At 43.4% G+C, this 12,488-nt stretch overlaps 1 protein-coding gene across 6 annotated transcripts in view; it reads right to left on the bottom strand.

The window, feature by feature from the left end:
• The window catches only part of LOC149330003 (uncharacterized), a 120,043-nt gene that overhangs the window by 101,162 nt on the left and 6,393 nt on the right, over positions 1 to 12,488 (bottom strand). Inside the window, exons 2-4 of one of the 6 annotated variants that reach the window (XR_016285634.1) lie at positions 10,518 to 10,814; positions 3,694 to 3,747; positions 72 to 157 (exon numbers count right to left, since the gene is read on the bottom strand). Coding sequence is in view for 3 of the 6 variants with exons in the window: in XM_089560717.1 (XP_089416843.1) it covers positions 10,006 to 10,814 (809 nt within the window). In the remaining 3 variants the exon portion in view is untranslated. Of the gene's footprint in view, positions 1 to 71; positions 158 to 1,656; positions 1,935 to 3,693; positions 3,748 to 4,883; positions 10,815 to 12,488 lie in introns of those variants that run through there. The other 5 variants (XM_089560719.1, XR_016285632.1, XR_016285633.1 and 2 more) reach the window with 5 other exon arrangements.

The following is a 12,488-nucleotide window of genomic DNA, read 5'->3' as shown; positions in this document are numbered from 1 at the left end:
ACGTCGACCCCCCCCCCCCCTTTTTGTCGGGAACCCCATGCAAAAGTCAACAAGCAGGCTTTCCCACATACCTTGGTTTAGCAAGAGATAGTGGAGCTCATGTTAGAAGAGGTGCGATGGCGACGAGAAGACTGCTGCGGCTGTGGGCGTTAAGCATCTATCAAAATATGGATAAAAAAAACTGCAGGTTTTCGTGCTGTTATTGTTCAATAGGGGCAGTAGGTCATCTTATTGTCATCATGTGCAGAAGTGAAATGGTTACAAACAGTTACTATTCTTACAGACGAAATAGATTAAAGATGATGTGGAAACAATGCTCCACAAATATTACGCCATTTATATTCAGCAGAGACAGTGCTCTGAGAAATGGTAACGTAGGTGTTCGTGAACTCTTTCGCTGACTTTTGTTGCAAGGAAAAAACTCTTAAAGCCAGCAAAATAACAGAAGACACATCATTTTGATGTTGGACCCCTATTTGTCACTATTCATTTTTGCCTCTAATACTGCAGGAATAAACACAAAGATTTACACAAGAACAAGTTTTCCTTTAAAAACATTTACAGGTTCAGTGATATTAATAAGTGAATTTATAATTAGGGTCACAAAAGTTATCCCAGTAAGACCGCACGAATAAAATGAATTGTTGTGCGACCTTTTACTCCCCCAAATATTTTTATTGAGGCAGGGTGACAACTAGTGCCAGTGAATAATAGTGGGTACAATGTTTTTCAAACTCTCAGTCCAACAAGAAGTGATGCCACTCATGTGTGACCGTGATTTTATTTCCGTTCATGCGAGTTTACAAGCATAGCATGCTCCCTCTCCGTCTTCAGCAATGATTCAGAGCGCGTGTGTGTGCGTAGTCTAAAGGCATTAAAACTGTCATTTCCTGACAAGTTTTTCAAAATGAACAAAGCTTACAAATGTAATTATGCAGGCTAGCTACCAGCACCTTTCATAGGCTGGTCAGCTAGAATCTTGTTACCTTGTACACAAATGGGCAGTTAGCAAAACATTTGTAACAGGGGCATCACGGACCACTGCTATTTTTTGTGAATAGCCTTCATGTGGTAGTTCAAATTGCTCCTCTCACTGAATTTCTTTTGACACAACTCACACTGGTAGGGCTTTATGCCCTTATGGGATCTAACGTGAGTCACAAGGGCTGAACGTACCGCAAAAGCCATGGGGCACAGCTGGCACTGAAACGGCTTTTCACCCGTGTGGGTACGGATGTGTCCCACCAGGTGACTCGTCTGTGCAAAGCTGCTACCACTGTGATCACAACGGTAGGGACGCTCACCCGTGTGAGTGCGCTGGTGTCTCACCAGGTGAATCCTCTGTGCAAAGCTGTTCCCACAGTCATCACAATGGTATGGGCGATCACCTGTGTGAGTGCGCTGGTGTCTCTCCAGATTTGCCCTTTGTGCAAAGCTGCTACCGCAGTGGTCACAGTGGTATGGGCGGTCACCTGTGTGAGTGCGCTCGTGTACCTTTAGGTTGGAATTCAGTGCAAAGCTCTTTCCACAGTTGTTACAATGGTATGGGCGATCACCTGTGTGAGTGCGCTGGTGTCTCTCCAGATTTGCCCTTTGTGCAAAGCTTCTTCCACAGTGGTCACAGTGGTATGGGCGGTCACCTGTGTGAGTGCGCTCGTGTACCTTTAGGTTGGAATTCAGTGCAAAGCTCTTTCCACAGTCGTTACAATGGTATGGGCGGTCGCCTGTATGAACTCGGAGATTCTGCACTAAATGGTATCTTCTTTTGAATCCCTTGCTGCAGTGGGTGCATTTGTGCAGCTATTTTCCTGTGGGATTACCCTGGCGGTCACCCATACCAGGAGTAGATTCCATGCAGTGGCTCACAGGGTGCCTTTCACTGGTTGAATCTTCCACAGCAGGTGCATCATGGTCGCTCTGCGTGACGCCTGAACCTGTGTTGCACAGACAGTAATTTAAATAAAGTGCAAGAACTAACAATCTACAGTTCACTTGGAGTTAGGAATAAATGTTGAACACAATGAACACCCTCATCAAAAGCTGTTGATGTCTATCAAAAGTTTTATTCAACAGATAAGTCTTAAAGAGAACTCATGCCTGGATTAATTAGATGTCTCTACAGTCAATTCTGCATCACCATCATCATCAGCCTGACTGCACCCACTGCAGGGCAAAGGCCTCTCCCATGTCTCTCCAATTAACCCCGTCCTTTGCTAGTTGCCGCCACTGTATCCCCGCAAACTTCTTAATCTCATCCGCCCACCTAACTTTCTGCCGTCCCCTGCTACGTTTGCTTTCTCTTGGAATCCACTCCGTTACCTTTAAGGACCAGCGGTTATCTTGCCTTCGCATTACATGCCCTGCCCAAGCCCACTTCTTCCTCTTGATTTCAACTAGGATGTCATTACCCCGCGTTTGTTCCCTCACCCACTCTGCCCTCTTCCGATCTCTTAACGTTACACCTATCATTTTCCTTTCCATAGCTCGCTGTGTTGTTCTTAACTTAAGCTGAACCCTCTTTGTTAGCCTCCACGTTTCTGCCCCATAGGTGAGTACCGGCATGCAGGCAAAAAAACATTTAGGCTGCAAGAAATGTCATCACTGCTAAAAAAAATTATGGCAGCCATTGTAATTCATTTAAAGTTGCTGCATTTGACCCTTGCGTTTACATAAACTGGCATCATGAAAGACACTGCCCAAAGTCCACCCAAGTGGGCTTAACCCTTTCTGGTCATCTGCCGCACTGTGCCCGACAGCTTAAAATTGCACGTCCGGTCAGTTCAGGCCATGGCTTGACACACAGTTTTGCCTGCTATTTCTGTAAAGAAAAATTCGCTCCATTTGGTTAGATTTATTGTAGCCTGCAAATTAACTATCTGGGTTTTCTTCCAAGGATAGCTCCCAACACTGATGCAAAACTATTTCATTGATGACATGGTTTTAAAGGCAATAAATTGCGCCAAAAAATCACGGCATGACTTCCATTCCAGTGGGTAAATGTTATAGTTGTCAAATGACTTTGTAGAAAAGAAGACGACTTTAGTGGCAAAGAAAACTATGTGCCCCCTGCAACAAGGATTGTGAGCTGCATGCAGTGAGAATGGTAAAAGGAGGCAGACGGGAGACGGTGTTTTTTTTTGTAAGGTTTCGGAGAGGAAGACTGGCCTCAACCTGCGAGGTACCACACTCTAAACAAGTTCGGGTGAAACCCTACCAAAGCTGAACAAATATGCTTTAAATATGTGTCTATAACCAAATCTTCATGTGGCAGTCACTTTCTTTGCAGTGGGATAGACGGCCCAAAAGAATGCTGACCAGTGTAGTAGTCACTGCAAAAAATACACTCGACCGGAAAGGGTCAATAGCTAAGCGAGTAGCTGTTAGCTAAGCTTAGCCCAATGGCATTTTTTTCTTTTATTCGGTCTGTGTAGGTAGGCCAAGACTACAGGCCAAAAGCCTGAAGAAGCTTTGGTCCCCTGTACAATTTTCTGCATCAATGAACAGAACTCACAGCAGTGACAGTTCAGTGATTAGAGTTAACATATCACAGAAAAACACTTTCCCGAAATTCGAAGGCATATATCACCATCATTTACCACAGTTACGTAAACTGAACCTTCCGTATCCTACAAATTGCTCTTTGAAAGACAACGTTCAGGAAAGCATATATAGAGAAAAAGTGCAGGTTCTAACCGGGTGAGTTATGTCCAGAAGGCACAGCATGTTTGTGGTCCCTGGAGTGCAATCCTGCATGGGAAAACCAGATTACATCCACTAAGACACTAAGCTCATGTGGTGTTATTTATGTGCATGAAACGCTGAATATGGAATACAATCTCACAAAAAAGCTTTTCCAGGTTGTGTAGGTCGAGCTGGAAAAGAAATGTGTTCGAAAGCAAACATTTGTTTTAGTTCTGCATGAAGATAACTACGAAATATGCTCACTAAACACTGACAATTGCCTACAAATTTATAAGCCTACTGGAACCGAGCCAACAGCCATTGCATTGAAGAATGAACTTGCACCATTTCTGGCTTCATGGGAAAGACAGTAAAAGACTCTCTGCTACACAGGGTTAAGAATTAACAAGTGTCATTCGTTGTTAATGACAAAAAACATTCGACACAGCCATCAATTTTTTATTAAAACTTTATGGCAGTTCTACTGCGCACAGTAAAGAAACTTTCGAAGCTTGGCTACTGGTAAAAACATCCAGGCGACAGCTGCCCACGAATGCTGCAAATATGCCCAGCATAATGTTGTGCCTCCACCGTCTCCAAGAATTGAATTAATTGAGTAGAAGTACATCTGAAACTGCACACTACTTTGTCTTAAGTGCAGTGAGAGCATACCATATTTACTTGTGCCACACCCGCATCTCCAACTTTGGGACAACAAACCGGGGGGGTTTTTGAAGAAAGGAAGAAACTATTGTGAGCGAGTTTCACAATGCTCTGATATGAATAAGGTTTAAGGTGACCAGCTTTTCTAACACCATGGATGGCACAGAAGAAGTCCATTCCTCATCAGAACCAATGAGAGAGAGTTGATGATGACAGTGATGAATTTTCAAGACGCAAGGGCAGGTTTGCTCAAAGCGCACCGTAACACAAGGCACTTTCGTCAACACCAGGGGAAGTCTAAGACCCATTTCCAGGCATTTCATCTAGCAAAAGCCAGGAAAAAAGCTTGCATATTGTACCACTGGTGGGTATCCAGTGGCACAGCATATCGAACCCTGCATATCTTACATGCGAGGTGCACGCTCCATTGACTAGGCCATCGTTGCACGGAGAGTGAATGTGGAGAAAAAGAGTGAGTCAAGGTGCGACATGTCATCAGTTGTTGCATTATTCTAAGCAGAAATCACAGCTACCACTAAACTCGTTTTGCGGACATTTTGTGATGCAAGGGAACCAGTCAGGCAAAACTAAAAAATGAACTGTAGGTCAGAAAATCTGGTAAAACTGCCACTGCATTAAGCAATAGTGCATAGCATCACTACATAACACAGCTTAACAAAAATATAGGCCAAGTTTTTTAAATGGCTCTGCATTAAAATAAAACAACTTCCAGCTAAAAAAAACAAATCAAAGCCCATACCGCCACCATGAAATGAAATCCGTACATGATGAATTCCAGATGTGCAGATATACAACACTAGACACATAAAGCTATGTTTAAAAAAGTAGCCTGATAAGTGGTACTCTTGTGATTTCAGAGGACAGTATAACTGCTGCCGAGTACACTTGAATTTAACGCCTTTAATTTAGTGCAGGGTATATACTAAGAATCCAAAACAAATACCCGAATGCAGTTTGCACCCCATTCGCTATGGTGAAGAATTCCTTGAAGGAAACTTGAGCTTGTCTTTAGTTCAGTTTCAAACTATTGTTACTTATGTGTTCCTACGAGGCTAGCTTGAGCTACTGACAGTACATATAATACTGCTTCAAATTTAATCCAAGGTGTTTCATAAGTGCTCCTAACTTTAACCATCTGAGTATCCATCTCAGTATGCACTCCTTCTGATGCATTCAACATTCAGACGTTTCAAAACACAAATTTTTCTGCGCATATACTTTTTCTCACATCTGTTGAAGATGAACTGGGAGTTTCCCATGTAGCTCTCCTTTTCTCTGTTTGATGCCAATAAAGTTTTTAAAGCAATGTTTTCAGGCTTGATGCCCCTCTTGTAACAACACATGTTGCTGGTTTTATATAGTGGGAAGCATTGTGGATTGCTTCTTTCCACTGATACTACATTATCACCTTGCAGGCATCAGCTGACAGCAGCATATAACTTTAGGGCTCCAACTCTGCCCTAGGCTCACAGCTTAGGCTGTTCAGTACAAAACAATTTCAGAAAATGATGAATGGGCAAATGCCTTTATTATTTTCAAAACAATGCATGGACTTTGGAACCCAAGTAAACAACATTATACTGACACATTACCAAGCAAAAAAAACATGATGTGCACAGAAGTGTGCACTTCTTGTGCACCCCTTGATTAGGTAGCACAACAGTATACAGCTTGCGATGGGGTCATGCCAGATTATGAAAATTTTTATAGCTCGAGGGCAACTGTGGCCAAAGAGTACCATGGCACAAAGTTCCTTCTTCCACTCAAGGTGGGGTCAGAGACCCATTTCCCATGATTTTCACCCTAAAGAAGCTGAACACCAGGCAGGGGAAAGCTTGTACCCGTTGCATCACGAGTGGGTACCTGGCAGCACTGACAATCGAACCCTGCACCTCTCGTATGCGAGGCAGATGCTCTAATGACTAGACCACCGCAGCGGTTGGTCATGCAAAACGAAAGAGAAATTGAAATTCCTGCAGCAAACAGCCCCCAATGAGCAGCTTTGGAGTGCTGGAAGAACAAAGTGGACATAACTGAAAGGAACATATGTTGGCGTCAAAATGGAGAGACTGCTTATAAAGAAAAAAAGATATGACCCATAACAACCTAATGCACAAAAACTCCCTTGGACGTCCCATCCATGTCCAGAGGATGGCTAACAGAAGCTCGGTGACCACTGGAAGCCAGATGAGATGCAGTTGGCATAACTACAGGCAGCAGCGAAGCTCAGAAACTGAATTTACATGTCTAGTCTATGCTTACATCTACATGTAGACATTTACATGTAATGTACATGTAGACATCTACATCTACATGAAATCTACATGTCTAGGCAACGAGACAAGTGGTGTGGGTGTAAGCGTTAAGCAACTATCACATTATGGATAAATCAAAAACTGCAGGCTTTTACGCCGGGATTCTTTGAAATGGGTGGCCGGCCATCTTATTCTCATCCCATGTGATATGAGGGAAGGTACACCAACAGAACTGCACAAGAGGTCCAAGCCTCACAGTGTCCACATGTGACCGGCCCACATGATAAATAACACGAAGTCAATGCCTCTGTACTGTTTTCACGACATTTATTGCTTGAGTGATTTTTTGATTGATTGTACCTGCCCAGATATTGTGCTTTTATCACACCAGCAATATAACAAAAAAACGGCTATCTTTCCTGTGTCTGTCAGCACTGCCATGATCAACCAACAGAAAGCCTTCCAGTTGAAGCCAGCAGTTTCATGATTCACAGCAACAATACAGCTCTGAACTGCACAGAAGTGTACTAGACAGAGCAATGCCAGCTTCTGCAGCTGCAGCCAAACAGCGAATTGTGACGCACGACTGCACCTCGTCACACTGCTGCCACGTTAATATACAACACACTTCCACTCCAAAACTGTGCCTGCACTCATGTCTCATCTGGTTGTCGACTTCGCACCAATGGTGAAACCTTTCCCACAACATGGATATGTACGCAAGATGATGACACTAGGGTGCCAGCATTGTGCACTATTACACCGCAGTATATTTCACATGCAACTACCGTGGTGGTTCAAGCCTGACAGCAAGATCACTCTCCTGTGGTTCTGCTGTGTAAGGGACGTGGTGGTACGCGTGCGAGCACTCACTTAACGTCATATGGTGATGGAGCATTTCTATGTTGTGGTGTGTATGCTGACAAAAGTCACTCTTGAATTGTGTTGAGTCGGAAGTGATTCCTCCTTTATCCATGATATTTTAACACAACAAATGGGATCCCTGCAACTGAGAACCTTAACGACACTGGTTACAGGCCTCAATGACCTTAACGATGCTGGTTACAGGCCCTTTCTCTTACCATAAAATCGCGAGCCAGTAGAACTCAGACACACCTATTTGTTTTTATGCACTCAAAGAGAGGGCATTGTGTCTACAGAGTCGGCTCTATAACTCGTTTGGTTTAGCTTACAGGGGTTTCACGTCCCAAAGCGGCTCAGGCTTTGAGGGATGCGGTAGTAAACGGCTCAGAAAATTTTGAATACCTGTCACCGTGTACAATGACATCGCACAGTACACAGGCCTCTAGAATTTCACCTCTATCGAAATTTGACCACCGTGGCCGGGATTGAACCTGCGTTTTTCGGGTCAGCAGCCGAGCGCCCTAACCACAAAGCCACCGTGGCTGTGGTTTTCTAACTGCGACATACTTAGTGATCATTCTTTGAATACACAAGGTAAACTACATAAATTTGAAATCATTGAATTATTTTTCAAAATAAAAAGTTTCTTACAACCCCAAATCTGAATTATTTTATTAATGGCGGAAATATTTTTCTCAATGCGAAATTTAAAGCAGTCCAGGATACTAGGCAGATTTGCAACCTATTACGTGTCGTACATCTTCAAACATTTGACACTGACTTTTAAAATCACATTTCTCATCTCACCCAGTAGTTTCCTAAGTGATGAAAGACAGAAATGATTTATTTTTATTGCAGAATTACAATGTGTTTGATGAGGTTGAATTTCAAAACTGGTTCCAGAGAAGGCTGTCCGATCTTTCTGAGCACATACAACATATAAAAGTGAACAAACTCAACACAACCCTTGAACATGATAAGTTCAGACCCTCTTGAACCTACGCTACCAGGCACAAGTTTTTGCTCAATAAACTTTCACAGTTACTTCACACAAATGTGGTGTCCTGCATGGGGAAGACTGCACAAACGTCCAACAGAGAAGAACGGGGGCTGTTCGTTTTGAACTCACCTAAAAGGTTGCTCATCAATCTTCATTGAATGAATGCGTGCAACGGCATGTCAATGTGCTAAACACAGTGGATGAGAAAATGAGAAGTTTAAACTTTTCTCCAAAGCAACAAAAAAACAAACAAACAAACAAATGAAAGTTGTTTTGCCACAGGTAATGCAATGCCATCAGACAAAATAACTTTGCTGTGGAGAACAGCACTCAGTGCTGAAGAGAATGATGATAGCAATTCTTTGCTGGATGCAAGGTACAATGATGTCTCATGTTGCTCGAAGCATAAGATTAAAAAAAAAAGTGAACAGCAGCTTTTTGAAGAACTGCACTGCTTTTGAATTTCTAACGCACAATATGCCAAGCAGGTGAGATTTTACAGAGCCAGAATGTATTCGAACATTCTGCAATGGAAACTGCGATAAAATACTAATGTGCACTGAGCAATTTCATACAACTGACCCCAATTAGCAGCTTTGCAATACACTACAAGATTACAATGTCTTTCATAGGCTCTAATCGCAGTATTTTTTGTTTCAGCAGCCACGACCTTTGCAGCTTGTTATCAAGAACACCTTACGCAAATAAAAAAGGCTTCTTCAAGTAACACCAACACAAGAAGGAAGCTAGCGCAATTTGAAATGTTCACAAACACCTGATATTCTGACAGCCAAAAAGATTAAAAATGGTGCGGACAAAATAATCCACAAATATGCCATTTATATTCAGCATCGACAGAGCTCTGAGAAATGGTAAAGCAGATATTAGAGAACCCTTTTACTAGTTCTCGTTTCAAAATAAAGTAACTTTTCACACCACCAAACTAACGCAAAAGACATCATTTTGAGGTTGGACACCTACTCGTCCTCACTCATTTCTGCTACTAACACTGATGGATAAACACACGAAGATTCACACAAGATCAAGGTTTCCTTCGTTGTCATACAAATATTTATAGGTTGTGACATACATGAGTGAATTTATATTGATTTCAAAAAAAAATCAGCCCTCTCAGCCTAAAAATTAAATGGAATTTTGTGCACTTTTACTCCACGAAATTTCTTCACCGAGACAGGCCGACAACTGGCACCAGCGATATTTTTGAAAGTCTTTCTCCAACAAGAAGTGATGCCATCCACGTATTACCATGATTTTATTTCCACTCAAGCAACTTTACGAGCATAGGAGGCTCACTCTCCGTGTTCAGGAAAGACTGAGTGACTGTCTGTGTGTTGCCCAAGGGAACAAATGTTTTCTGAAAACTGAGAGTGAACAAAACTTACAACTTACAATAATGACGTTAGCTACCAACACCTTTCATAGGTTACTCAGCTAGAATCTTGTTAGCTAGCATACAAAATGACAGCAAAACACTTATACCAGGGGCATCACGAACCACTGCTATTTTTTGTGAAGAGCCTTCTTGTGGTAGTTCAAGTTTTTCCTATGACTGAATCTCTTTTCGCACAACTCACACTGGTAGGGCTTTATGCCCTTATGGGATCTAACGTGAGTCACAAGGGCTGAACGTACCGCAAAAGCCATGGGGCACAGCTGGCAGTGAAATGGCTTTTCACCCGTGTGGGTACGGATGTGCGCCACCAGGTTGTACTTCACTGCAAAGCTACAACCACAGTGGTCGCATCGGTAAGGACGTTCGCCTGTGTGAGTGCGCTGGTGTTTAATTAAGGTGGTGCGTTGTGCAAAGCTGCTACCACAGTGGTCACAACGATATGGTCGTTCGCCTGTGTGAGTGTGCTGGTGTGACTCAAGATGGGCCTTGTTCACAAAGCTGTTCCCACAAGCGTCACATTTGTAGGGGCGGTCACCTGTGTGAGTGCGCTGGTGCATGTTCAAAGCAGTCTTTTGTGTACAGCTGTATCCACATTGGTCACAACAGTAAGGACGCTCGCCTGTGTGGATGCGCTGGTGTTGCTTTAGGGTGGACTTGAGCGCAAAGCTTTTTCCACAATGGTCACAATGATATGGGCGGTCGACGGTATGCTCTCGGAGATGCGCCACCAGCTTGGACCTCTTTTTGAATCCCTTGCTAGAGTGGGTGAGCTCGTCAAGCTTCTTTTTTGCGGGCTTCTCACGGTGGTTACCCCTGCCAGAGGGAGTAGATTCCGTGCAGTGGCTCACTCTACGGCTTTGACTGGTTGAATCTTGCACGGCAGGTGCGCCACGTCCACTCTCTGTAAAGACGGAACCTGCATTTTAAGACAAAGTACTTTCAACAAAATGCAAGCACCTACAATCCACAGTTCATTAGGAGTTAGGGATAAATGATGGATGTGGAAGACACCCACATCAAAAGGTGTAGATGTTTATCAGAAGTTTTATTTAACAGACTGCCCTTAAAGACAATTCAGGACTGAAACAAGATGTCCCTGTAGTGAATTCTGCACGCAGTTGAAGAAAAGATTTAGCCTGCAAGAAACATCACCAATGCCAGTCCCTGCCAATGGCCCTTGCACTGGCATTACTGGCATCATGTATGGGGTTTTTAGTAAGGGGAGATAATACCTGCTCCCCACTTAACCGCACCTGACAGAGTTCAAGACCACCAGATCCCATTCCGCAATCGCGTACACTACTTAGAGCACGCTGAAAACGGCGGGCCTTGCTCAAAGGGAACAAAGGAACGACACTGTGGCTGAAATAAACAGGCATTTCTTGCTACAAGAACAATGCCAGCTAGCAAGATACACTAAGGAATCAAGGATGTCCAACTGAGCAGCACAGTTACAAGCAAACGTTTGCTAATGCCAAGGCAAAGGGGAAACTCCGAAACAAGACTGAACAAGCTGGCGGGAGAATGTTCCCACCACAAGGCATCCCTGCACTAGTGGAGAGTGGAGCGCCGTGTCGAAATGAACATTTGCGACAAATTGCCTAGCACAAGAGAGAGTGCTCTCCCATGCATGCGCAGCAGTCACGCAATCTGTGGTGGTCATGTTTGTGCGACGCAGACACCCTCTTTGGCTAGTTAAGATAACTAGAGAGGATCACATGGCGCTCCCCTCCTTGATACAGGCCTTGGGAGGGTGCACCACAGGAACGTAAACCACAGGGGAAGATGTGGGGCAAAGTCCCGACACAAGACAGACACTGTCCAAAATCTACCCAGGTGCGCTTAATAGCTATATGAAGGGTAATTAGTCACACTTAGCACATAGGACAACGGCATTTCTTTTGCTTTATTTGCCTCTCAGACAGTGTTTAAGAGAGGGCTAAAGCTAAAGGCTAAAAGCCTGAGGAGGCATCAAACCCTGTGAAGTTTTTACATCAATGCACAGAACTCACAGGGGTGACAGTTCGGTCAAAAGTTGATATTTCAAAGAACACAACTTTCCAGGATATCGAAGGCAAATATTGTCACTCAGCAGAGTTCTGCAAACTGAAGCTTCCGTATCCTTCACGCTGATTGTCAAAAGACAACCTTCACGAAAACATATATGGAGAAAAACTGTAGACATCAACCTGATAAGTTCTGTCCAGAAGGTACACCATGTTTGTGATCCCCGGAGCTCAAGCCTGAATGCGAAAACCAGATAATATTCACTAAGACAAAACACCACATGTGCAACAGCTCATGTGGTGGATGACACAATGAATACTGAATACACTCTCGTAAAACAGCTTTACTAGGTTGTGCAAATTCAGTAGGACGAGATTGAGAAGAAGCGAGTTCCAAAGCAACATCATTGACTTTTAATTCTGCATGTAGATTACTATACCTACGCCCATGAAAAACAGTCAATTGCCTATAAATTGTCTCTTTAGGGTGACCACTTGTGCAAAGCTGTCACCACAATGGTCACAACAGTAAGGATGTTCACCAGTATGAAAGTGCTGGTGTTGCTCTAATGTGAGCTTTAGTG

Source organism: Amblyomma mixtum, chromosome 9 (assembly GCF_055824585.1).
Source record: "Amblyomma mixtum isolate Tamu chromosome 9, ASM5582458v1, whole genome shotgun sequence".
NCBI lineage: Eukaryota > Metazoa > Arthropoda > Arachnida > Ixodida > Ixodidae > Amblyomma > Amblyomma mixtum.
The sequence above is the reverse complement of the archived record's forward strand: the minus strand, read 5'-3'. Positions and strand labels throughout refer to the sequence as shown.